Source organism: Cheilinus undulatus, linkage group 9 (assembly GCF_018320785.1).
Source record: "Cheilinus undulatus linkage group 9, ASM1832078v1, whole genome shotgun sequence".
NCBI classification, from domain to species: Eukaryota; Metazoa; Chordata; class Actinopteri; order Labriformes; family Labridae; genus Cheilinus; species Cheilinus undulatus.
In genome coordinates, this window is record NC_054873.1 from 13,158,570 (window position 1) to 13,186,332 (window position 27,763).

The following is a 27,763-nucleotide window of genomic DNA, read 5'->3' on the forward strand; positions in this document are numbered from 1 at the left end:
TCCTTAACTACAAAGGTATTTTCTGTCTATTTATTCACACTTTCTGACCTAAATCAGACAGAACAGGACAGGCACTATCCTCAGTTAAAGGAACTTCAACTGTCTGAAGGTCAGAGCTGAACTGGGGAAAAGGGTTCAGGTTAAGCTCCCTTTACTTGGAACAAATTATAAAAAACAGTTGCCTGTTGCACCGCAGGGTCTGTCTTAAGTTATGGTATAAAATCCACACTAAACTCTACATTTAATATTGTCACAGGTATGACATTTTCACTTCATTTAACCAATCACTGAAAAGTATTTTTTTAACCCAGTTTGTTACAGAGACAAAGTAACTTATCCTAACGTCCTTTTTCCTTAAACAGTGTTGAGTGTGGATGAAAATATGACAAGGCATTTTGCACAGGTGATTATTAAAGCCTACAGGCTAAACTTAGAGACAGTATAAGATGACAACACTGACACCAAGTGGTGCAATCGCTAATAACAGGAAATAATGTAACGGTAATTGGCGGGAATTATCTTCACTCATGGAAAACAACAGTGCTATTGAACATGGAGAACACACTAGTGATGCCAAATTGCTGGTAATATTTTCTGTTAGTAAAACATAAACTCTACTATCACATAACAAACTAGGCTATGTTTGAACTTAAGCACAGCTGGTGCAACCTGTAGTTGAGACTTAATAAGTTGGTTACTTTGGAAGCTTTTAAGGTGAATTTAGGTTACTTGAAGGCAGACACATCTGATTGTAGATTTTCTGCTTGATTATTAGCTATTTAATTATTTATCTGACATGCACCTACAGTAACACTAGCGCTTGAATACTGTGTCATACACTAAACTCAGATGCAGTGTTTTTTTAAGTACCATCTGCCTACAGGAGGGTTTCAAAGTCAAAACTAGAAATGAAGAGGAAAAAGAGATTAAAAAATATACCATTCGTATTATTTGTTATCATAGTCTATTTTCACAAATAATCCCTGTTTTACTTGTTATTTCACGTCTTTTACTTTATTCAGTTACCGTAAACTATATGTATGTATGGCTTCTTGTTGTTTGTTTAAAACTTGATTCACTGTGCTGCTGATTGTCTTGGCAAGATAATCTTAAAAGGAGATTTTGATCTGAATGACTTTTAATAAAAGATAAAATTCAGTTTTAAGGCACCGTTCCTCTAGCTGACTTTCTAGTTGTCAGTTAGAAGCAGTGAGTAACTTCACATTACTCACATCTACCTTTGACTGGTGACTAAGGCCGGCCACACACTACAGGATTTTAAGCCAGATTCGGGGAAAAATGTGCCTCCCCCAACGATCATGGGGGCGTATCCAGCGAGGAGCCTCGTCGCAAACGACTATTTGTCTGAATAATCCTTGTGTGTGGTGTCAACACGTTTGTTTTACTGCACCAAATCGCGTCATAGCCTCCAAAATCCCGAAATTCTAGGACGTAGTGCCGCTGGCGGAGTACCCACAACAACCAATAAGAGCGAGCAGACGGGGCAGCGTCACAGCCGGATCATACGTACATTCACCGCTCACAACCATAAACACACACAGTACCTTAATTTCAGCAATGCTTTCATTTCATGTTTTATGATTTTTGCTGCACCTGTAACGCATGCCAGGGCAGCCTGTTGTGGAGAGACAGCAAGACGGTATCGACAGACATCCGTGTTTTGTTTTCTCTGAAGTCATGTGATCATGCGAGGTCGTAGGCAGGTCGGCAGGTTTGTGGTCTTCAGTGATCTGACAGTCTGGCTGAGTCGTCGTAGTGTGTGCATTCAGAGGATTAAAGATGAAAAATCTTTGGAAATTGTCCTCAAGTCTGTGGTCTCTCACGGTTTTAAAATCATTTCAGATTAAAAAAATTGTCTAGTGTGCGGCTGGCCTTACTAGTATATATTTCTGTTATTTTTATAATGCTGCTTATATTAATATATTAATAGCTACCAACATTTACTTTATCAAACAGCCACATGTAGAAAAATCTCACTATATTAGCTTTATTAGCACCAAAGTACAGGAAAAAATGTACTTGATTAGCCAGGTTCAGGGTGGTCAGGTAGTTTGCATATCCCATGTACAGTCCTCAAAGCAGGCTGCCTGGGTTGTCTCTGACTTTCGCCTCAGTTCCCAAGTCATCCCCTACTCTCTTTCTCTAGTCTTCAATTATACCAGTTTAATGTTAGCCTGAAAAGCTACTTATTGAAATGAACAGATATGACATTTTCCCCAATACAAACAGATACATCAGCAGCATGTGACAAGACCAACAGACAACAGCTGAAGTATTCGCTATAAAGCAGTTGTTATCAACTAGTAGGTTGGTACCCAACAGTGGGTCTAAGAGCCATTTTCAGTGGGTTGGGTGTGTGCTTGGAAAAAAAAATGTGAAAAAATCTACGATTTGCTCTTATTTTGAAGGATATGTCTCCATCCCTTTCTTTCATTATATCTTTCGTTCCATTTCAAGTTAAACTGCCCCATTTTAAATTAAAAAAAAAACTATGGTTGCAAAATTTAGGAAACTTGGTTCGCAATTCATTATTAAGGAGATATTAGTGGGTCCAGATGTTAGACCAGTTGAGAACTACTCCTTTAAAGTATCTCTTAAGGACTTACAGTAAGTTTTAGGTCTGAAATACATTCCTAAATATAGGAATTTGCTAAAAGGAATCTAAAATGACAGCGTATCGGGTATTGGCAAAAATCCAATATCGTGTATTCCCAGCATAATTCTGGCAAAATCAGTGTTCGCATTGTATGACTTCAAGTTGTCACATTATGTTTTTAAGTTTGACTTGTCATGTGCAACTCTTTCGCATGTAGGGTGCTAAGGGGAGGGAGGGTAACGCTCGACACATATCGACACACATACATCCCTTGGCAGTCAAGGTCAAGCTCGACAGCATCTCTTTTGTCCAGGCCTTTTCACTCCTGGAAATATGCCCAGAGACCACCAGTGGTTTCCTTGGCCATGGGACAGACACAGCACCACTAGGGGCTTGTGGCAACCCCACTACCCAGTATCCCAAGCCATGTTTATTCACTACATCCACCCTTTACTCTGCACTTAAGGTGCTGAATTTGTTATTTTTTTTAACATATTGTTTACCCATGCCTCTGGTAATATGCAAGACCATCCAGAGCATGATGGGGTTATTCCAATCCTCCTTCCTGCCCAACGGTGAGCTCAGGCAGCTTACATTCTACATTTACGCCTTACTTCATCCTCTGTTTTTGGCCCAAGCCTGCCTTAAAGTTCTGCACATTAGTGTAGATGTAGCTGATCATATAAGGCACACTGAACTGCTTGTATTAGATTCAATACAGGAAAAGTTTTTTTCTTTTATTTTGTTTAAAACATATACAAGAGAGAGTGTGTGCCTATGTGCTAAATTCATGATTTATTTTGGTTACAGACTGCTTAAGACTGTGGTAGAGAGTTACACGTCTGATAAGAAAAGACCTGCTTTTTAAAAGAACCTGCTAATGACCCTGATAGTTAATACAGTTATTTTATATATATGATTCATAAAGTCAAGGAAAGATAAGCTGATAATCTATGACTGACATTGTAAAAGCATGCAGAGCATTGGCTTGCCTATTATGCAAAGAAATGTCATATAAGAAGAAAAGATAGGTCAAATATGAAGCTCACTGTTGGACTGTTGAGGTTATGAACCCTATTTTCTGCATGTGCCTGTCTTTGTGCAGCTTCTGGTGGTAGATTTGAGTAAATTATTTCCCCCTCAATGCCCTTCAACAGCCTTGCTGACACGCAGTAATTTGTATTTGAAAATACTTGGATATAAAAAATTAAGCCTCCACTCAAAGACAGATAACCAAAAAAAAAAAAAAAACATAGAGAAAGACTTAGGGACACACAGAGACTCTTTGTACACACTTATGGTGAAGGGACCTTCAGTGCTTGGAGCATGACTCAAAAACAAATGACCCGTTCAGAGAGAGATTCCAGACGACGATAACATGAAGGGCATTCGCTGGACTAACTCTAAGGGCTCATTTGTGAGGCAAATTGTTTCCATTCAAGAAGTCTGAGAGACTGCATAGATTAGAGAACACCACGAGGAAGATTGGCGCAGTGGGGCATGCTGTGTAACAGTAGCACTCCAACCCAAGAAGCAGAATGTTTTCTTTGATTTTCTTCTCTGGTCAGGCCTCTCTGGTCATCAGTTCAGCCCCTCTGAATGGGGTGAATTACATGTCCTAATTGGGGAAGCGTCTTTTCAGACAAACCTTGACGAAGAGAATGAGATCAAGTTCAGATGATAAGATAAAGGTGTCTAGTTTCCGATCAAGCTCAGTAAACATTGTGGTGCTGATAACTTTTATGATAAGGGACTTCAACTACTGAATTAACATCTAAATAGAACTCTGTATAAAAATAGGTTGGTTTATCCCAGCTTTGTCAGATGCTTGATTCTGATTAACATCATCATTAAATGCTTTTTTTTCTGCACAAAAGACAGCTGCTTTGATTAACAGGCATTTGCTACACTCCTGGTGTTTTAGACATTGCCAAAATTTTCCAGAATTTACTGGATAAACTGCATGTGAATGCAAATAACATCACTCCAAAGTCATCAGGAATCTTTCACCAAGGTCAGGAGCAGATGGTTTTCTGTTTTCTCCAATCTATTAAAGATTACATCTAGTACTGAATCAACTAAGGCTGCACAAGTTTGAAAAATCATCTAGTTGTGATAATTCTGACTCCTATTGCAAGACTGACATAAATTGTTGTATTGAAGGGAATTATATTTTTTCATGTCATTCTCATTTTGATTAAGAAAAAAATCAGTGTTTTTAGAATATCATCTATAATGCAAACAAAATGTCTTACACAAGCACGTTGACACACAGGTGAAAAAATATTGCACCTCCTGTGATTTAAAAATTGCAGTAGGGTGTACTGCAATTTAATCTAACGTTTGAGAAAGAGCTTAGCCTTAAAACAAAGGAAGTTTTTCTTAACTTGACAAAAGAACTCACTTGCTGGAAAAAACAGCTGTTTTAATGGCCAGACATGAGGGAAAATGTTGGTATAGTGGGAATGTTACACCAAAATAAGTACTGGAAAAACATTGGTATTGGTGCAAGCAATCCGCTGATTAGATTAGACTGAAAATTTCAAGATGACTGCCCCTGAAATCCTCACGAGTTGGTTGTTCTGAACATACTGGGGCAATTTAAGTATACAGCGGCACCCTGATGGCATCTTGAATGATGCCTGGTTATTTTTATAGATATTATTTGCTAGAAAACCATGCCTCTGAACTGCAGCGCTTTTTTTATTTAGAATATTACCCGCAGAGACGAAAACACCCACTCAGAGCGCACAGAGGTAGCTGGTAGCTGGCAGCTAGCTTGGAGAGATGCAGGTATCTAGTGCAAATAAGGTGCACATCTTGTGCACACCAAAAAAAAAAAAAAGGCAGAGAAAAGCATACTAGTAAACAGAAAACAAAATGAGGCTATTTCTGAACCTGCTCAGAGAATGCTCTTGTTAGAGATGTCACAGCTTACAGTCTTATGCTGGTAATTTAAAATAAACATCACCTTTACTTTCATCACCTTGCCTGTGGTGAATTTTCCTGAATATCTGGCTGCATTTGCACATCAGTTCACCCTGCCAAAAAATTTACCAGTGGTGCTGGCAAGGAAAAAGTCTATTTGAAAAATCTTTGCATTTGCATTCACACAGCTCACACAGAAAAAATCTGGAGTGTCACGTACATGGGAATTGGGTTTGAGACAGGTAACTAAACTAACACAACTGGCTGGGCAAACTTGAAAAAGACTTGAATGACACTAAGACACAATGAACACAGTGTCAACTGTTGTGTTTTTATCTCAGAAAGAAAGTGTTGACTTGGTTTAACAGTTAGGGGGAGTCAACTTAAATCATACGCTTTACAGTCATTCAGCCCTGCTGACTTCCATCTTCATCAATGGAAATGTTTATAGAGTTAATGCAATTTGTAACAGATTAGTGTGCTAATTTAAGTACATTATAGATTGTACTGTTTCTGTAACCCCATTCAAACCCTAGATTCATAGAGACAATTTGTAATGCAGAAGATGTTTCATTTTTTATTTTTAAAGGAACTAATTCATATTTCTGATAAAACTGTTAATACTAAGTAAATATCTTACAGTGTAAATTTATGTAAAAGTAAGACATTTGAGGATAATAGTCTAAGTATAAAGTAAGTATGAAATATGGCATATTTCTGTGTAAAATGAACTTAGTTGGTGTTTCTGCATCCCTATCAGGAGTTTATTCCAACTTTACAGACTATGGCAGAATCATTGACAACTTTTAAATCACTTCTTAAAACTTATTTTTATAGACTTGCTTTTATGCGATGTCGTCTTCTTCTTGTTGTTATTTGTTTTTTTCTTCTCACAATTTTTTTTTTACCTTATTTTAGCTTCTAATCATATTTCATTTCCTCTTGACTTTTACTCACCTTTACTGGCTGTTTTTTAACTGCTACTGTCTTCCTCACTTTATTACTTTTATCTCTTTATCACTTCCCTTTTATTTGCTATGATATTTGTCAAATTTACTGCTTTAACATTTTAGAGCTTGTTTTTTCTGCTTTATTTATCTGTTTCTGCCCTCTTTATTTACATTTTACTGACTTCTATTGTTTAGCTCTTGTTTTTGATTTACTCCTCTTTGTTTCTCTTTTAGCTTCTCACGTCTTAAATTTTTGTCCTCTTGGTCTCAGCCTGTGCAGCTGGGTTCCTGCATTGCCTGGGTTTCAACTTGGTTCTACTGTTTTTATGGTACTTGATGTCTGCGTCCTGCCTGCATCCCGATGAGGTCCACAATGTCGTGTAGTATCGCATGATGTCTGCACTCTGATTGTCTGACATGCCTTAGTTTACATAGCATCACATGACATCTGGGTTTGATGTATTTTGATGTTGATGAATTATTATCTCATCATATTTTAGGTTAGATGCTTTAATTATTTTGGATTTTGCTGATGTTGTCAGGTGTCATTTGTTCTGTCTTTTTTGTCCTTTATATGGGTATTGTGCTTTGTTCTTCTGTTTGCTTCTACACATGTCAAAGTCCTTTGTAAACCAATGTTTTTAAAATTGCTATACAAATAAAGTTATTATCATTATTATTATTACTAGTTTTTTTTCATTAAACATAACTTGAAATATTTTTGAATCAATGCATGGGCTGGTTGAGTGGTTAGTTTGCACACATGATGCACATAGGCTTTTGCTCAGGTTCTCATCAGAATCCACCAACACCTCCCTAAGATTGATCACAACCTACATTTTTCGATTCTGAACCTCTACATCTTTCTTGCATGCATCTCTCTCTTCCAGGTTTCCAACTCCATCCATAGTCTTATTTAAACAGAAGCAGAAAAGCCCCAAAATATATCTTTAGAAATCTATTTTTGAAGCTAAAAAAGATCCAAATTGAGAAGAAAGAGAGCTGCCATTACTCACTCACGAGGACTATTAACAGAAGGGGTTTAGAAGCATTAACAGTAGGGGTTTAAGTGATGGTGGCCTTAATCTCATTTAAGAGTCAAAAGAATGCAAGTAAACAAAGTCCACAATGGGAAGGGAATGTCTTGTGTAAGGTGCAGGTTTTGCCATTCTGCTATTTAGACAGTGTATCACTTCCAGTTCACTTTCAGGTTATTGCATAAAAAAGGCCACCTGTTTAGAAGAAAACACGGGTAATATGTGACTCCACCCTGCACACAGAGCTGGTGAGCATGTTTAAACAAAGCTGAGGCAGTAATGTTATTGCAGTCTTGTAAACAGCAGACGAATGATTTCCTAATCCCTCCCTGCTGTTCAGTGAGGGCATGTACAGGACGTACATATGTACATGGCTTATATACTTACATGAGAAAAAGTATTTGCTTTTCCTTTCAATAGGGGCACCCTGAAGTTCATACTTGAAGTAGAGACTCTTCTGTTTTGTGCTTTTGTGAATGGTTGAACTTAACAACAGCCATCTTTCTATGATTTTTGCATATACACTTGTAGATTGATGCCTGTGGTTTTGGATAATCTCCAGAGGTTGACCAAGGCTTGCTCTAGAAGTTTTTGTGGTTAGTGATGCAGTTCAGGATTAACCCTGTGCTGCCAGAAAAATGACCATCTAGAGTGTCTGTTATTACTGTGCTTTTCTACTGTATGTATCTGTGGTTATATGTTGCGTTTTCAACATTCCTATGTTTTATCTGTGCTGCCATTGGCTGCTAGAAAGACTTCTGATATTAGTATCTGCAAAATAGTGCCCATAAAAATGAAAAACCCCTCTGAAAGTTTTCCCTTTCACTGACTTTAGAAATCAAATCAGGGCCAAATAATGTGTCAATGTGAAAACAGATTTCTACAAAGTAATTTCAATTAGATAAAAATATTTAAGGTAAAACAAATTACTGCATAACTATTCACCCTATTTAAAGTGACTACTTATTTCAACTGGTGCTAGAAGTCTCACAATTATTGAAATGGGGATCACCTGAGTGCAGTGAACGTGTCTCAAGTGAATGCAGTATAAATACACCTCTGTCTGGAAGGTCACGTCACTGACTAGTCAGTATCAGTCCTCTCAAAATCAGAAGTTTGTGGGTTCGATCCCCTGCTCCTGCAGTTACATGTCGATGTGTCCTTGGGCAAGACATTTAACCGTAATCTGCTACCACTGCTGCGTCAGAGGTGTGTAAATGGGTATGAAGTGTACGAATGGGATTAGCTAATACTGATGGCTAAAGCACTATACAAGCTCAAGTCCATTTGCCATTTTATCCCTGGCTACCATTACACCAGAAAGACAAAAGAACACTCCAAGAAACCCCGGGAAATGTTGTTGCTAAGTATAACTCAGGGGATGCTATAAAAAACATTTCCAAGGCACCGAGCAAACCCCAGATTTCAGTTAAATCCATCATCAAGAAATGGAAGGAATATGGCACATGTGTAAATCTGCTTGGATCGGGCTGTCCTCACAAACTGAGTGGCAGTGCAAGAAGGAGATTTTGGAGAGAGGCCTTATAGACACCTCTGACTTCTCTGAAGGAGTGACAAGCTTCAGCAGCTGAGATGGGAGAGACTCTGCATACAACAACTAACAGTTGACCAGGTATTTTACCAGACAAAGCTTTATGGGAGAATGGCAAAGAGAAAGCCAGTGTTGAAGGAGTTCATGAGCAGGGCATTTCAACAGATACCACTGTCACTGCCGACATACTCACATGCTTCTGTTATGTTGGGGTGGATGCTAAAAAATTAATTCACTAGAGGTTGCTGTCTCACATGGAGCTCCATTTCTCGACTTTGTTGTTGCTCTAGTTAGAACCGGGACTACTGGTGGTATTGCAACCTAATGGTTCCTTTCCTGATCTTTGAGAGAATGTGCGTAAAGATAGACAAAATGAACAAAGAGCACACAGAGTGCTTGCTATTGCTGATAACTGAAAACACAAAAAGTTCTCAATATTGGATGCCAAAGAATTCTAAAATTATCTTCTGCTGTGGTGCATGGTGGCGTTGGGCTGTATGGTGGCACAGGGGTTAGCGCTATTGCCTCATAGCAAGAAGGTCCATTGTTCAGTTCCTGGTCAGGGCTTTTCTGTGCAGAGTTCTGTGCATGTTCTCCTGGTGCATGTGTGGGTTCTCTCTGGGTACTCCGGCTTCCTCCCACCACCAAAGATGTTCTTGTTAGATTAATTGGTGTCTCTAAAGTTGCCCGTAGGTGTGAATGTGAGCATGCCTGGTTGTTTGTCTCTGTATGTCAGCCCTGCGATTGACTGGCGACCAGTCCAGGGCGTTCCCTGCCTCTCACCCAATGACACCCCCCACCTCAACTTTACTACAGTGATCCCATACTGCAGTTTACTCTGTTTGTTATGAACAACGCTGTCTGTATTTGTTGTAGAGCATATGCTCCATACTCCGCCTGCTTTATGTGTTAACAGCCATCCTTGTTGAGAAAGCCTGAGATGACTTGCTGTGTTAATAACTAGTTCTTTGTGCCAATTTAACACAGCCCATTTTCTGCGGATTTTAAAAGGGGAAATAAAATAGTTTCTGTGAATTGTGTATTAATGAAATCTTTGCGCATGTTTAAGGATCATGTTGTGGTGGCATCACCTGAGTAACGGTTTTCAATTTAGAATGGGGCCTCTGTTTTCCTTGAGACTCAATGATGGGTTTTTCCTTGAACCAAAGAATTCACATTGATATCGAATGAAGCAGGGGATTCAACTTGAAAGTGCTTTAGTGCTGCTTCAGAGAAAACATCCTGCACAAGCTGTTCGACTAAGAAGTTCAGGAAATAAATATCACAAAATGTCTGTCTCCAGCTTTGGCATATTTACGTGCCTGTAAAGCAAAATCTGACCTTAATCTCTAAATTATGGGGGGAAAAAAGTTGCTGTAAACAGGTGAGAAGTATGTGTGACTGAATTTTGAGTTTAGACTGCCATTAAGTTTTTCACCATGTTCAGGGTTATTTTTTCTGGGCAGGTTAAAATGTGAGGCTCGGTGGTGCACAAGAGCCCAAAATGAATTATTCCACCCCAATAATGCTGCAAAGATATGACAGCATTTATGGGACATTAAAGGCCAGTCAAATTGTGTTTTTGTTCAGTGTGAGGTGACAAGCCTGCAATCCATGATGGCAGACGGGTCACTGAACATAACATAACAAACCAATTTTTGAGAGAAACTAACAAACTGCATCCCAGACTTCTGCCTCAACCACTGTGACACAAAGCCACGCAGCCACAGTCTGGGTGCAGGCTATTTGCTGGAGTGGTTGTTTCAGTGTCCCCTAAATGAGTAAAACCATCTAGAATGTGAAACAAGCCAATCTGAGAATTTTAAAGTCACTTTCCATACGCAAATCAATTACTCTGCCTCATGTGTGCTTTGTACAGAATTACACAGCATATTCTTGATTTTATACCAATCCCCATAGTTAGGCTCAACTATCTTATTAACTTTAGCAACTACAAGATGCCAAGATGCTGCCCATGTGCAAGAAAGTTACTTTCTGCCATAAAATGCATGCATACATAAATAACCAACATGGACACTTACAGCTTCGGTGTGGATGGGATGGACAGCAAACAGCAAGGCTGCCACCAAGCTAAAAGTCCTGTCCAGGAACAATCGGCACACTCGCAGGAAGAGCACACACACAACGGCATGTAAAATAACATTAAGCAGATGATAGGAAGCTGCACTCAGTTCACTGTAGAGGTAGTTCAGTCTGAAGGTGAGTACGGTCAAGGGTCGATATGATTTATGGCTCCGCTCCTGGAAATGGGTATATAAAAAAGTAGTTTTTAATGTTATATACAAGAAGTCACAAATATTTCAGAGATGTAGGTTAATCTGAGTGGTTACCTGATGTAAAAGTTTAAAAACATTGTTTTAAAGCCCAAGAAACACCTTTAAAGTAGCTTCAAAGTCAAAGGTAATTCAAAGAGTTTTCTAAGTGTCACCGAAGCGCTTCAAATGCAACTGATCTTAGTACCTTAAGACTGCTACAAAACCAGCTTTGTAACAAAATCTAAATTATATGGCACAAATGATCTCACTATAAAGGTTAATTCTCCAGGAAAGTACTTTTTAGGACCTATGACTTGCCTCTGCCATTGGTGTTCCCCAGAAGTCATTGAGGAATAGGTTGCGAAGAGGTGTTGAAGGTCGTAGGTCCTTGTTGTCAAGAATCGCAGAGACATCATCAAACACAAAGCCACATGACAGACTGTTCCAGTAACATCCCACCACCAGTCCAGTCAAAAGTAAAATCTCCTTCCATGACACGGCAGCCATGGCTGACCAGAGCCGTCATTGATCACTGTATAGGAGAAGAACAACAGTAAGACATTAATTGAAAGAGGCAGAACACAAGCTTTATCACTACTTAGGGTGCGGCGAAGAAGGAGATATACCGAAAGGCAAAGCTTTTGATTTACTGGTCAATCTTCCTCCCAGCCCTCACCTAAGGTTGTGACTCTTTGTAATGACTTATAGAATGAGTCGATTCGAGTGGCAGCAGAAATGAGTTTTCTCTGGAGGGTGGCTGAGCTCAGGGCAAGACAAGGTGAGGAGTTCAGACATCCGGAGGAAACAATGCTTCTTGGCATTGAGAGGAGCCAGTTGAGGAGTTGCAAGCATCTGATCAGGATGCCTCCTGAACACTTCCCTTTGGAGGTTTTCCAGGCCAGAATGCGCTGGAGAAATTATATATCCTGTAAGGTCTAGGAACATCTCAAAATCCCCCAGGAGGAGTTGGAAAGTGTCGCACAGGAGAGGGATGTCTGAGTTGACTTGCTCAACCTGCTGGCACCATTGCCTGATGGATGGATGGATCATGGATGGAAAATGATAACTACCTATTCAGGGTAACTTCAAACATTATCTTGTGGACAAGGAGCACATTTCTGTGAGAGGCTCTTGCTGTAGACTATATTGACAGAGCATTATTTCGGGCATCTGTTTATTTTTATAATTCAACATCAACAATATTGATTTAAAGGACCCTGCCCTTTATCCTATTAGAAAATATAGTGATATAAGTTAAAACATCTGCCTGGCCCTACTTCAAAGCAACCATTCACTAATGTAGCATTTTATGTTTGGATAGAACTAGTAATTTCATAAGCAACCATCCATATTCCTCGTTTCACTTTTCTCAAATACAAAATTCTTGCATTTGTCAGTGAACCCCTGACATACACCCCATAAACCCCTCTGAGATTCGAATCTTGTTTGATTGGGATATGAGTTATCACAGTCAGGACTTTTATATTCAAATCAGACAGCATTATTATACAAGGTAAAGCTATGGGTGAGGAATTAAGAGAGGTTGGAAACTGTGATGAACAGCCGTTGCTACGAAATGCACTGGAGAGGGACCATTACAGCTAGCATTGCTAGTAAATACTAGCCTATTTCTGTGGTTGTTAAATGTTAAATTATCTCAATGAACTGTGCTACTGCTTGAGGGTGAAACTGCAAAGAAACACTCGGAATTTCATACCCGTGTTACGGTTTAAAGAGTGACCATGTTAACTGGCGACTTGCAGCCGGATGAGTCTACAGTTGTCGTAGTAACAATGTTGACGAATGGATGTCTCTTTGTTCATAATTTATATAAACTGATTAATATTTATGATATGACGGTTAACAAAACATTAAGAAACAAATCTAAGGACACGTTCCGCCTTCAACGTATGTTGTTTCTACGAAATCCACAGACTCCTTCGGCTACAAGTCGCCAGTTAGCATGGTCACTTTTTACACCGTTACACCGGCTGCTGCAATAGCGCGTTAGCTAATGGTGTGGCTAGTTATATGGCTAATGCTAACAAGGCTGGTACCTATCTTTTCATTTAGATAAGATAGCCGTTGGTGAATTTTTGGTCTCTTTTGTATTTTCACCTACCGTGTCTGTAACAGGATAGACGCCGATAGCTGTGGTGATATCCAAAAAACACGACGAGTGTTTACAAACTCAACTGAAAGCACAATTCAGTAGACAGCATTTGGTTTTTGGATGCTAGCTTGAACACATCATCACAACCGCTTCCGGTGCAGAGGTTAGCGCGCAAGTTAAACGTCAGCTAAGCTAAACTTGTCAATGTTTTTATAGGCATATGTAGCCTGCTTAAACATATTTGTTAGTTAATTAGCACTCAGGGGTCACGTTTAATCGGACAAGTCTCTGTATTCTGGTAAAGTTCTATTAAGAGGTCAATTTGTCTCTTTATACTTGTTTTATTTAATGTCGGCTAGCTCTGGTAGCTAACTGGCACTGTGAGTTGTTATTGGTAACCTAGCAGCCAAAGCATCCTGACATGTAAATCTCATAGTGGCTTTTAACTATCATTTTAAATGAAAACTACCCTTTTATTCCGTATATGGCTCAGTTAACTAAATGTTATGGACACAAGTGAATGACACTTTCTATTTAATTTTCACGTCGAACTTATGTATCACATAGTTTAGCTGGCTAATTCTTGAAAAGAAGCTACACTTCTTTAAAGGTTGCGTCGAAAAGAAATGCGTATTTTGTGTCGCATTGCAACGGTTAACCAAAAACAGATAATAATAATATTACCTTTGGGTTGTTTGAGGCAGCTAACATTACAAGTTATGTTGTAATTAATAGCTGCTGGCTGGATGTTTTCCTACTGCTTTGATTAATTTACTTTTGATTTACTTTGATTGTTTTACTTGGATTTGATTGCCTTATTTACTGCTAACCGGCTATGGCCAGAATGGCTACTGCATTTGAATGGGATAAAGTGAAGAAACTTGACCCAGATAACCTCCCCGACAATGACGAGGACCAGCAGGAGGACTTCTTCAACATGTTTATTTCGGTAAATATCCCCACTTTATGCCAGTATTCATTCATTTGGACCTTTAACTGATGCTCGAAAACCAGTAACTCTCTGGATTAAGATGACATGTTGAATGTTGGGCTGGACAATATGGACCAAAAATGATAACCCTGATATTTTGTATGAACAATGTTTATATATATATGTTTCAGAAATAACAAAAAAGTAGCCTAACTTCTAAGTTAGATCCACACAGCCCGAATGCCATATATGTCACCTTTTTATTAACAGGCAGGTGCACAATGGCAACATGTTAATGAAAAAATGTGTGGTTAACGCCCGACGAGGTGTCCAATGTCCATAAATCCCCTTATAATTGGACAGGGTATTGACCCGCTTATACCATGGTCATTTGCCAATGAAAATAATTAATATAAATACTAATTTATAATTTCAACACACTGCTGCATCCAGGTCCTTTCACTGATCAAAGCAGTGCAGTCTTAGAACCGTTGTCTCGGAACCTCTGTGGTTCTTTAGTAACTAAAGATACAGGCTCAAAACGTGTTCCTTTGAGCACAGATTTGATCTTAGGAAAAAATCACACAGTGCATTGACAGTCGTTTTGTCTCAGTCAGGATCATGTTAGAGAAGTTCCAAGTTTCATCACGTAATCACTTCTAAGAATCTGGGTTCCTTTCAGTTTGTTCCAAATTGTCTCCACAAATTTGCTTGGGCTTTGCTTTTTGATCAGGAGTCAGAAGTTTTGGTACAACTTTGGCCCATACTTTAGTCATGTTCAAATTGCCAAACTGTCTCTTTCTCAATGGAGACCATTGCTGTCTTTAAAGCAAGCAACATGTCATTCATTTTTCAAAGTAAGTTACTATGTGACATCCAGGACATTAAGAGTTCTATGTTTACTAAGTACAGACAGAAATGGTCTGTCGATATATGGTGTAAACCAAAACTATGAACATATTGTCTAATGAAGAATAGTTATGATGTAGAGTTTTACATGAAGTATAATCTCACTAGAAGACAGAGATCAGTATGTGCACAGTTGCGCTCAGGAACTTTACCCCTAGCCATAGAGACTGGTAGGTTTAATGCCATTCCAGAGGAAGACAGAGTATGTTTATTGTGTAACTTAAGTGAAACTGAGAACGAGATTCATTTTCTGTTTTACTGTCCAATTTATGATGACTTAAGGGATTTATTTTTTAGGAAAATGTCCTTGATTAATGCAGACTTTTTCTAGTTTGATGATTATGAAAAACTTGAGTTCTGTTTCAGAAAAGGAACTTTTGTCGTAGCAGATTTTATCTGCATAGCTTGGGAGAAAAGGCAGAGTTTATTGTTTACTACTGAGCTGAGAAAAGATCACGCAATGTTATAATTGTTATGATTTTATCTTTTTGTAAAACACTGCAGTTGTATTTCTGGTGTCTTATAAACCCATGAGGGGTTGGGCACTTTTTGTGCATGACACGTAAATAGAGTACAATCAATCAATCAATCAATCTGCCATCATACTTATATGATGATACTGAGTCATCGATTATTTCAAACAATTGTTCAATGATTTTGGTATGCATGGGCGCCCTGAGTGTTCATCATCTTGGACATCCTCTCTGCCTTCACTAAATCTTTGGTGCCTTTCAAACTCATGCGCATGTGCCATGCAGTGTTCCCCAGACACCTCTATTAATGTACATAAAGATACAGCTGCCTTTTTGTTCAGTTTCACGAAAATTTCAAGTTTCAAAAACGTGCACTTTAATCAGCGAGCATTGAACCAATGATGTGCATGAACACCCAACCTTTAACATACAACACTTGGTGTGACAGTGAACCACGTGGTGTTATCCTCATACTTAAAGTCTCATTATTTAATAGCCATACCTCATATACAAATAAATGATCTTTGAATAAACTGCATTAGATGGAAGGACATACACTGTATCGATAGAAACAATATCATTTTGTTATATCTGTTTGACAATATACTGATACATCTAAAAATGCATCTTATTTCCCAGCCCTAATATTCAGACCATTGCACCTCAATGTTTTTTTTTTTTTTCATTTAAACTATGACTATGACTATGATCTTTGCAGGCTGAAGAATGGGAGGTGATAAATAAATCTCCAGAGGACATCATTCAAGTCCTCAGAGTGTTTCAGGCTCTTTTGAAGGTACACGCTTTTTTCAATACTATTCTGGTGTTTTCCAGATTTAATTTTGTTGTAATTGTGGACACAATTGTCTTCTTTTTGTCTTCCTAGAGAAAAGATCACGAACTTGCTCTTACCTCTGACTTCATTGAAGACATAGGTATAAAGCATGCCAAAAAAGGTAAGTACTCATTTAAAGTTAAGAAGTAAAATTTACCAAATTGTTTAGTTTTGCTAACAAACAATAGCGCATTTCAAATTGTTGATCATGTCTTTTGTAATGTAGAAAGGGAACTTGCTGCCAAGTTGTCTAGGCTGGAACAAGAGAGCAAGGTAAAGCTTTTCATCTTATTTGTCCTGCAGCTTGCAAACTTAGTTTAGCGTTGTTGATTAGATTGTCTTCATACCTGCGGCTGCCATGTTAAATGAGGAAACAATAACATCATTGTGTAATGTAATTTGAAATCCCCGCTCTTCACCGGATTACTTCCGCAAACAAAAGCAACAACACAACCTCCGTCTGAATCTTTAAGCCAATCATTGGAAGAAACCCCACGGATTGGTTGCATCGACCACTAGATGACAACACCTAAGAAGATTACAGTTAATTCCCTGCATGCTAAGCTATCACTTCTAGTTCACGTTGTTTATTTCAATTTTCAAAAGTTTGCATGTTATTTGAATCAACATTATGACATTTGGCTAAAGTAAGTCCCTTTTTAAGGTCCTGTTAATAACCGTGTGAATGTATTAGTGAAGTGAACAGATGGAGATGACTGTAGACTGAAAGGGTTTCTTAGTGGGGGTTGTTTGTCTGTTTCTATGTCTTTTTCCGGTCTGAACGGCTCAGCACACCGGCACAGGGCCAGACACACGCTTTCTCAGGGATGAGATCCGCCATCTAGAGTCTCAGCTGGAGCAGAGGGAGAGGGAGTTGACCCAGTGCAAGAAAGACATGGGCAAAGAAAAGAAATCCTACAAGGAGGTATGAGCATGTTCACAGTAGTATAGGACAAAGGAATTAGGATTGAGTCCTTGGATGACCCACAAGTATTAGGTCATGAGTTAGTACACACTGTGCTGGTATATCTTCTGCCCATTGAGGGCATTGAAGAGATTTTTCTGTGTCTTTGTGATTTACTCCTGAAAAGAAAGATTAGAGTTTATCTTACTTTACTTCTATTTGAAGAACCTGTAAGGAGTTTTTAACTGGTTTTGAAACGGTCCCTAATAGTTGTTAGTACATTTACTTGCAGTTAAATTACTGTTTTATTCCAAAAAAAAACAGAACCTCCAAAATGCACACAAACATGATTGCCTGACTAAAATAATACAATGGAATTTCTCAAACTAGGACTAACATGCCTACATAATGTGATTGGGGATGGATTTACTCTTGGAAACATTCACCTCAGTAGGACCCAAAATGGACTAGATGTTTCGCACATGCTTCACAGCCTTTGTGTCTGGCTTTCACCTGGAAGTAGAACAGCATAAATGCTTGGTATAACATGCCACATTGTCATCTACCTTTAGATCTCACCATAAGCTAGGGGGATAATCTGTACAGATTATCCCTCTAGCACAGGGTATGCACAGAATGTACAAACTTGTCAATAATTAATGTAATTGCCATACTACACACGCTACATAGGTTAGCTGCTTGCTATGTTTTAAGCAAGGCCAGCTTGAACTAGGTTCACTTAAAAGTAGCTTAAAGGTACACTGTGTAAAATTGGAATTATCAACATTTGACAGTCAATTTTTAATGTGATGCTCATTTCTCTGGTGATAACTGTGGCAACCATTAAAATTTTACAAAAAAATGTGTGTATCTACTATTTGGGTCTTTCTGTGGTGCCATAGAAACATGCAAAATAAAAAAAGATAATCCAAGATGGCAGCGTCCTTGGAGGGTACCTTCCCTATGTACAAATAAATGGCTTATTCTCAGTTAATTTAGAAAAATAACTGTTTTTTGGATTCAGGTGAATAAACACTTATTAAGATAGACCTACTTTTAAGTATTATGTTACGTTTTTACCCAGTTTGTTCCACTAAATAGTACTAGGCTAAATATTACATACTGCACCTACCTTTGCAGAACCTGACATACTTCCAGCGATGAATTGATTTTACTCTGGTGCTTGTATACTGGGACAAGGATAGTATGGCAAGTAAGGGAACTGTCTAACAGTTTACCAATGAAATGCATCAAAGTAGCTGACTCTGCTCGTGGCTCTGCTCTTACCATGCTAGTGTACACAGTCATATATGACCAAGATCTCAAACATGCCAGAAATCCATCCGACCAGTTGGAAACAGTTGGTCGGGCTGTGACCCTGCTGTTGGCTTTTGTATCCCCATGCACACTGCATGACAAATTATTCACGATAACATTGAGAGTCTGTGACTTGTGAGTCGTGCGGCTCAGAATGTATATCTGAATCATCAGAAAATTGCACTGTGTACGCTGGGCTTAACCAACAACAAGACCATGCAATATCAGAAACTGAACCACTGACACAAACAGTGCTTCAATACACTCAAGAACAAAAGCTGAGATTTTCAATTAAGACATATTTAAATCTTATCTGATCACTTACAGTAACTTCTGTTGTATAAGATACTTTTAATACCTATTTTTTCCATCTGAGAAGTTGGTACATGCCATACCATGAGAGCTGATGCTTTTAGGAATTTGCCCTCTTTAAGTGTGTATTGCAGGCAGTTGCTTCCTGACTCACGGTGTACTAGAAGTCAAAGTGATGCCGAGCAGTCAAGTTGGGGTTGGTGCCACTTTTTAACACCTTTTCCCTCATTAGAAAATAATCCTGCTTTCAAACAAACACTCTTGGACTGTGATTCTTTACTACACTACAACCATTGCAGGACGAGAGCTGAATTACTGTATTATAGCTGGCAGGAGTGCAAACTCTTGATTGCAAAAACAGATTATGTAATAAAAAAGCTATAGAGCTGCACAGAAACTGCACATTGTGGACTGCTGAAGCCAGTGCAAGTCATACTGAAAGACAGCTTAAACCCTTTTTCCCTCTTGGGCCCCAAATACTGATGCAATTTTTTGATACGGATAGTTTGACATTTGAAGTTTATAGATTAATTACAAATGTACTAGAGCAAGGCTACAAAGTGCAATGTAACATAGTTGTGCAACTATTGTGTCCAAATGTTCAACTTGTTTTGTTGAATATTTACGTTCTGTTTCCTAGTTGTACGCAAAAGCAGAGATGGCAGATGAGGAGGTGAAGAAGCTGAAAAGAGAGGTATTTGGCAGTTGATCCTAAAGATCTTTTTTTTTCATTCATCACTTCATCTTTATTCATTACACCATCTATTTCTGGCACTGAGCTTGGACTGTTGGAGTTCGAAATTGGGTTGCATCACATAAATACACAAGGATACATTTCCCAGATGTTGTTTCCCCTAGTCTTAAACATGCACATCCTACAAGATTTGAATGGATTTTTACAACACAGGGTATGATTAAGATTATTGTGTTTGTCAAATAGAGCAGAAGGAAGACACATTTGGTGCTGTAGTAATGCAAAAAAGAATTACAGAAGGCTCAATGAGTGTAAAGAGAAAACAGTCAGGGACAGCTGGTCAGCAGGGATTTTCTATCAAGCAGTAAATACTGACACTGGTATTTAAGCTTTCACTTTTAATATCTGTTAGACATGGTATGCTAGCATCTGGCACTGAGTGTTTATGTTTTCCATAGCTTGGGAACATAATTTGGGCTTAGCATACCTCTCTTGGCCCTCTTTGCTTACTTGGGCAGAAATGTAAGAAACATAGCGGAAACAAAATCCCTTAATATCAGACATGTTTAAAATTATTGATTGGTCTGTGTACAGCCCCCTTCAGATTATCATTAGGGAGAAATTAGACCACAACCCCTGTCATCACGGCTTGTTTTTACTTACTCTAAACTTGTGTAGCCTCTAATTGTCATGATTGCTTCTTAATTTCACCACCTCTTTTCATTCTTTCTTTTTCGTTGTCTAAGATAAAAAAGCTTAAAAAACAGGTAAGAAATATAGCTAGTCAAGTATAATTAGTTGTTTGCTTTAAATGTAGTGTGTCTCGATTAGTGTATGACCACAGGATGGTGTGTCAAGTTGCTGCTCTGACTAACACCTTCCTTCTTGTTTCACCACAGAACGAGCAGCTTCAGCAGGATGTTGGCTATTATCAAGCACAGCTTGACCAGAAGGAGACAGCGACAGATGAAAGAGAGGAGTTTCAGAAGAAACTCTCCTTGGCCAACCGCCAGCGTGACCAATGCTATGATGATCTTCAGGTATTTATGAAGCTATTATTCTACTAAACCATTAATAAATGATACAACATATCATTGGACAGCAGGTCTGATGATGCTAGAGCTACAGTTGTTGAAAAATGTTCCTCCAAGGCCTTTAATAAAGGAAAAGTCTCATATCTGCCAAAAAATGCCAGTTCATGTTAACTTAAATTAGTAAATTAACTGTAAGTTTTTATTTTTATCATTTTATTTTGGTTTTATTACCTCCTGTTTCAATGCCTTTGTTTTCAACAGCGTGCCGAGGATGAAATCCTACACCTGAAAACTCAGAATGAGCAAATGCAGAAAAGTCTGGAGGAATCTGTGAAGGAGATGGAGAAGATGACGGACGAGTACAACAAGATGAAGATCGTTGTACAGCAGACAGACTCCATAATGGACCAGCTGAGGAAAGAGAGGGATCATGCAAACTTACAAGTAAATACCCTTTTCAATTGACTGCTTTTCTGATTTGTAGTCTTTTTTGAGTCTGTGGTGGGATTTGAGATAGTTGTCCCCCTGAGATAAGTGACCTGAACCCATTTATCTCTTAACTACAAGGTCTTTAAAACACTAACTGGGTTATCTTCAAAAAGGACTGCAGTCATGAAGTTGTCATGTTTTATTATGTTTTTTATGCTTGTAATTTAATGTGATAGATAACTCCTACTTGCATGTCTGTGTGTTTTTTTTACATTTTCAGGTGAGAGAGTTAACAGATAAACTTCATAGCATGACTGTAGAGGATGATCCAATTATGGCAACAGTCAACTCCACAGTGGAGGAATGGAAGGTGGGTGTGAATCAAACAGCTCTCAAAATGGCACCTTTTTGGGTTTATTATTTTTTTTTTAAGTCATATGTAGTTTAAAATATGTGCAAGAAAGCTAGAGAGGGGTAACCTATGGGGCAACAATAATTCTTTATTAGCTCCTCCTGAGTGTAGGAATTTTGATTGCTTTCCAGATACCTTTTTATGGCCTCATAAGCATTTTGGCCACACAAACCAGAGTCTAAAGCCCATCTTATAAAGAGATCACATTATGTTGTAAAGAAGTTGTAGTATCATGCCAGCTGTGTTACAGTGCCGCGAAAAAGTATTTGCCCCCTGTCTGATTCCTGATTTTCTTGCATATTCATCACACTTAAATGTTCTGGATCATCAAACCAACTTCAATATCTCATGAAGACAGCCCAAGTAAATACAAAATGCAGTTTCTAAATGATGACTATATTTATTAAGGGAAACCATGAGTCAAAACGCCTCCATTGTGCCTTGCTTTAATAAAACTGCTTAAAAGGACATTTCTGAGTGCTGATGTCTTGTTTCCCAGTAAGTCCCTTTTTGTCATGCACCATAAGAAGTTTATTGTTTGGAGGGTGCTCTTGATTTTTTGCTTTTCCTGCTATGTAGAGTGGCCATCAGTATGAGTTAATTCCATTCATACTCATCCACACACTTCACCGACACAGTGAGTTGGTTAGCCAATTGGTCATAAGTGTCTTGCCCAAGAACACGTCTGCATGTGATTGTCGGAGCTGGGGATCGAACCCAAAGCCCTCCGATCATGAGACTACTGACTCTACCTAAAGATCCACAGTCACCCAAGCATACAGACCAGCAATGAACATATTTCATCAGACTGCTGTTCTAAGCATTATCAGAAAACTGACAAAACGTATTCATTACTGGTCTCTAACATTGCCTGGAGTTTCTGTTGCCATGCGTGTTTTCCTTTTCTACCATTTTTTATCTTTTCCTCACCCACAGAGAGTGCTCTCTGGAAAAGATGAAGAGATTTTGGTGTACCAGCAGATGGTCCGCGATCTGAGGGAGAAGCTGCGTTCAGCACAGTTGGATTTGGACAAAAGCAACATCCTTGCCTTGCAGCAGGTAGGGTCATTATGTTATTAGATTGGATAAGCATGTGTAGATTTATGTATGTAAACACAAATATTTAAGTACTATACATAAAAGAAGCTTCACACAAAGGTTGCACTTATATGGTAGAAGATGTAGTCATATTTTGGAGCATTTTCCTTTACAATATTAGCTCTTACTGGAAAAGGAACTGTTTTGCTTGGAGACAGCATAAAATTGGATTTCTGTGACATGAAAGAACAATTTAATTTATCCCGTCCATATGTTGCCATATACATATTTGCCAGGTTAGGCATTTTTTGACTTGAATCCCAGCCTGATTCCAGTAAATGGTATTATTTTAATAAGTTGCAGTTATAGTTTTATACATAAAGATGCCTGAGGATTATGGTTATGTCTTGTTAAGCAGCTTCACATGTGTTGTTTTGGCAACCAGCTTCCAATGTAACCTTGGGCTCAAGATATAATTCTTCCATACTGTAAATACTTAAATGGTCATGCTGGGAGAGGATTGTTTTGTGTTAATTGTGTTCTGTATGTTCATTTTTGTCTACTGGGGCAGTGAAGTCCTGACCTGGGCAGGATTGTTTTTTTTGGGGTTTTTTTCACGTTCCTCCATCTTTCTGTCAGTTTTCCTGCTTTCTGCATTCTCTCATTTCTTTGTCATGTCTCATCAACCTGTCCTCCCTTTCATCTCACTATTGCTGTCCTGGGCAAAGGTCATATATGAGCTCTGCACTGTAAGTTTCATTATGTGCCTCCTCCCCGTACGCCAACTTAGCTAAGCTTTCATTTCATAAATTTCCTTTATGATGAAAGGGTCAGCGATTCAGTATGCCACAGCTTCCCTTGGTCTTAAGCATACATTTTTTTCCTTTTTAAATCGTCGGTGAATGCTGAAGGCTGTCCAAGAGCGGGATAATCAGATCAAGATGCTGAGTGAGCAGGTGAAGCAGTACACAGTGGAGATGGAGAAGCACACCCAACTCATTGAGGAGCTAAAAACAACCACTAAGAAAGACAAAGGTGGGTTCAGATTTCTTAATAGAACATGTTTATACCAAAGAGATGTGTGAGGAAATCAAGATCAGCAAATGTTCTCTAAATGTTTTAACCCTTAAAGAAGCTTGAAAGCTTGATGACCTCTGTGGTAAGAGCTGCATGTTTGTTAAGTTACTATGGTGATCAAGCTTTGTGACACTGGAAAATATCCTTTTAGTCCTCAACATATCTCCATTTCCCTTCAATCCACCTTTTTACTACTAACAAAAATATCTAACTCAACATGAAACCGACCTCTGTGGCACTGAGAGAGCGGGTTGTTTGAGGGATCAGAAATGCCACTTTCTTGACAAAAATACCATCCTATCTTCCCTATCTAATATCAAAACTTCTCCTGTGGTGCTACCAAATCAGAATTTACGCATAAATAGATAGTACAATATATCAAATAATAATTCTAGCATTATCAAACTTTACCCTCGGAATCCAGAGCCAGTTTTTGCTATTTTGGTCCACTTGTATTTTAATACAAAAATGAAGAATTTCTACCCCTTTAAGCACAATAAAGTTGAAGACATCTATTTTATCAGAACATTTTGGATAGAATATGTGTACTGCTAGGATGTCAGATGAATGTTTCAAAGGTTAAACAGACATCGAATCTCTCAGAATTTTCTAAACAACACTCCCAGATACACAATGAACAATCCTTTCACATCTGCATTGAGTTTCTTCAGGCCTTGTCTCTCAGGAGAAAAATAACTTCTAAACAAACACACGACACAAACTATCACGTTTATTTATCTCCATAAATTCCAATTTTTGCATGCATGTGGTATTCCAGCACGTGAAATGTGCATGCATCCCACTTTAGGAGCCAAAATGTCTTCCTTTCAATATTTGGGCCATAGGGCAGTATTTTTTATTACCTTTTCGAACTGGCATATATATAATATCTTGTCTTTTGTTGATTTTTGACTGGCCCTGATTGGAGTGTTGTGATTGGCCAGCAGGCTGACAGGAATTTTTTTGTCTTTTTTTTCCACTGCAAAAATAGAGTCCTAATAGCAACACTGCCAAGTTTTTTATAGCAAAAATGTAATAAACAGGCATATTATCATTAATTTAGCTATGTGGATTGGTAGTTTTAGAACTGTAAATGAACACACTGATATAAACACAGAAGCCATCTGTAGATCAGGAAAGAGGTAAGTTTAAGTTTGCAATTTACTCCATGGTGATCTTACAGCTCCTGACAGAATGTAAACAACGCGTGTGCTACTGATCAGGCTCATCGGTGATCTAGCAGGTTTCTGAGGGTTAGTCCTCAAGAATTCTCCCCCAAAAACAACAAAACAATATATAACTAAATGCCTTCGGAGACAATAAGGTAAGAGTTAGTTGGGCAAATTATGCTTGGAGAAAAATATTTGAAAATGGAACTGAAGTGACTGTGAAGATACCTCACCAAACAAAATAACGGCAGTGGCTCATCAATCATACTTTGTGACCCAACAAGCACTTTCTAAGTAATGTTAATGTCACAACCAAGCATTTGAGTTTGAATTCTCTTTTTATGAAATAAAAATGTTGGAGCTGTATTATGACAAATTCCAATGGCTGTTTTAAGCATGAGGTTTGTGTGTTTTTTGTGCTTCCTGTTGACAAAGGAGCACATGTCATGATCTCAATCTATCAGTCAGTTTTTGTTTGTATTGCACCAATTAATAACCAATATCTCAAGACACTTTACAAAGACGGCATGTTCTAGACTGTGCTGTTTGTTTTACTGTTTTACTGACACTCAGCACTAATCCACTATGAGCATAGTATTTAGCAAAATTTAGCAAAGCTACAATGGCAAGGAAAAACTTCCTTATAACAGGCAGAAATCTTAAGACTCAGGTTGAACAGCCGTCCGTCCTCGTTTAATAAAAAATGTCATCCTGCTGGCTTGTAGCAGTCAAAATATCTCTCAGAAATGGTGATGAAAGGGTCATTGGTTTTAATGATGTCGGAGTGTAGAGCAGTGATGCAGACAGACATTTTAGCTGCAGGCTAATTAGTCCATAAGCTTGAAGCACATCAGCACATTAAACCGAACTGCAGAATAAAGAGAGAAAAAAAAACTCCCACTGTGGTAGAATATGCGTTTCATGGCTTAAACTGCTCTTCATCTGTTCAGATCAGCTTTGAAAAGTGCTCCCAAACTTTATTGCAAGTCCCATTTGTGAAAAATACTAATCCAGTATTGAAATCCACGTTGAGATAGACATTAATTAGCAACAGCTGGCGGACACTCAGATTATGATGTGATCCAGGCAGTCTTAGTAAAAATGACCATCAGGTGAAAGAAAATGAGGTGTCATGATGTGTTCAAATGTCACATTAGGAAAAGTACATTTTAGTTTTTGACAAGTTACTTGAGTAGAGTTCTGATGATGAGAAATTTGCTCATTTTTTTCAGCAACAGATACAATAAAAGAGATGAAATCACGTTCTTTTCAAAATGTTACTGAAGATCTACGCAGCTCTTACCGCTTCTGTTAAAAATGTATTGGGGTTCTGTTTTTCTACTTAAAACAGAAAAGCATCAATTGAGTTGAAAATATGACTTGTACATCAGATTTCTTTGGTAACTTTTTTCTTTACTAAAAAATTGCAGATAATGTGTTGTGTAAGGCTCATCAATGAAGTGCCAAAGTATCAAAAATTTTGACTACCTTGTTTACATTGCCTTTGATAATGCACATTTTCATATTTGCTTTACTAGGCTATGTTAATATTGTGTTGTTTAGACAAACAAAATGTGTATAATACTCTGTGCTGCTAATTTTATTTGGATTTTTAAATATATGTAGCTTGCTAAAATGATTTCAAATAATGTATCAGTACTTTTTCATTTTTTTTTTTTAGCAATTTTTGATTACTGTGATTATTTTATGAAATTTGGATATTTTTAAATCTATTCAGATCAAGTCTTTGTTGTGGAAAATGTAAAGAAGGCTGTTTTTTTTGTTGTTGTTTTTTTTGTTTTTTTTTTGTTTTCAGTTTACCATGCCGCTCCATGAATGATACCATAATACAGAAATTAACTGCTCTGTTGTTGGCATGCTGGTTTGTAGTTCTATAGGTGTCATATAGAGACATCAGTATTTATTTCAGTCTGGTTCGTAGCTTGCCAAAATCAACACAGGAGCTCTGTTGTGGGTAAACATTGACTCAATAGTTAAGTCTTTTCCAGAAGCTTGTTATGATGAAGGTCACAGGACAAATTTCTTCTTAGTACCAATTTCTTTCACAGTACTTCAGTCAAGTACTTCTTTCCTTTTCTGGATCCAGGCCAACCAACAACCATACAGCAGAAAAAGATTGAAGATCTGAAGTCCAGACTGGCAGCTGCGGAGGCCAGAGCAGCAGAAGCAGAGCGCACAATGGTGCTTGCAGAAACTCATGCTGAGGAAAAAGACAAAGCGCTCATTGAAGCTTCAAATCGGCTGAGCCAATACGAGTCTGTAAGTCTTTATATGACCCCTGTTTCTTCTAAGTGCCTGAATGGGACTTTCATTCCAAGAAGTGAGGCAAATGTTTGTTTGTTTTTTTGTAGACTATCACCATAAAAGAGCCACTGAAATGACAGTGTGACCACAGTGTTATCAATATGTTTTGTATGCAGCTCAAAGCTAAGAGTGTCTTTCAGCATGCCCAATCATGTCCTGATTTTCTCCTAAAAAGCCTTAAATTGAACAACAGAGTGGTTAAACAAGTGACATAAGAGGGGCTTTTTGTTGAAAATTTGGTGCTGTATTTTTACTGCTTTACAGGGCACTTATGGCCTGGAAGCAGCAATTTTGGAGATCAAAGAGTGTAAAAATCAAATAAGGGTGAGAGATCGTGAAGCAGAGACTATGACCAAAGAAATTAACCAGCTTGAGATGAAACTTAATGACCTGATGGATGAAAATGAGGACTTCAGAGAAAAACTGGGTCA

At 38.3% G+C, this 27,763-nt stretch overlaps 2 protein-coding genes across 4 annotated transcripts in view; one reads left to right on the plus strand and one right to left on the minus strand.

Annotated features, from left to right (window-relative positions):
* The window catches only part of tmtc3 (transmembrane O-mannosyltransferase targeting cadherins 3), a 56,150-nt gene extending 42,536 nt beyond the window's left edge, over positions 1-13,614 (minus strand). Inside the window, exons 1-3 of the mRNA XM_041795565.1 lie at positions 13,483-13,614; positions 11,679-11,892; positions 11,127-11,345 (exon numbers count right to left, since the gene is read on the minus strand). Coding sequence (XP_041651499.1) covers positions 11,127-11,345; positions 11,679-11,867 — 408 coding nt within the window. The 5' untranslated portion in view covers positions 11,868-11,892; positions 13,483-13,614. The remainder of the gene's footprint in view (positions 1-11,126; positions 11,346-11,678; positions 11,893-13,482) is intronic.
* Positions 13,615-13,673: 59 nt separating this feature from the next.
* The window catches only part of cep290 (centrosomal protein 290), a 60,840-nt gene continuing 46,750 nt past the window's right edge, over positions 13,674-27,763 (plus strand). For 2 of the 3 annotated variants that reach the window (XM_041795462.1, XM_041795464.1), the window contains exons 1-13: positions 13,674-14,422; positions 16,505-16,582; positions 16,673-16,742; positions 16,848-16,894; positions 17,412-17,546; positions 19,795-19,848; positions 20,748-20,888; positions 21,144-21,326; positions 21,592-21,681; positions 22,660-22,782; positions 23,673-23,796; positions 27,115-27,287; positions 27,597-27,759. In XM_041795462.1, coding sequence (XP_041651396.1) covers positions 14,309-14,422; positions 16,505-16,582; positions 16,673-16,742; positions 16,848-16,894; positions 17,412-17,546; positions 19,795-19,848; positions 20,748-20,888; positions 21,144-21,326; positions 21,592-21,681; positions 22,660-22,782; positions 23,673-23,796; positions 27,115-27,287; positions 27,597-27,759 — 1,495 coding nt within the window. In that variant the 5' untranslated portion in view covers positions 13,674-14,308. The remainder of the gene's footprint in view (positions 14,423-16,504; positions 16,583-16,672; positions 16,743-16,847; positions 16,895-17,411; positions 17,547-19,794; positions 19,849-20,747; positions 20,889-21,143; positions 21,327-21,591; positions 21,682-22,659; positions 22,783-23,672; positions 23,797-27,114; positions 27,288-27,596; positions 27,760-27,763) is intronic. The other variant, XM_041795463.1, reaches the window with a different exon arrangement.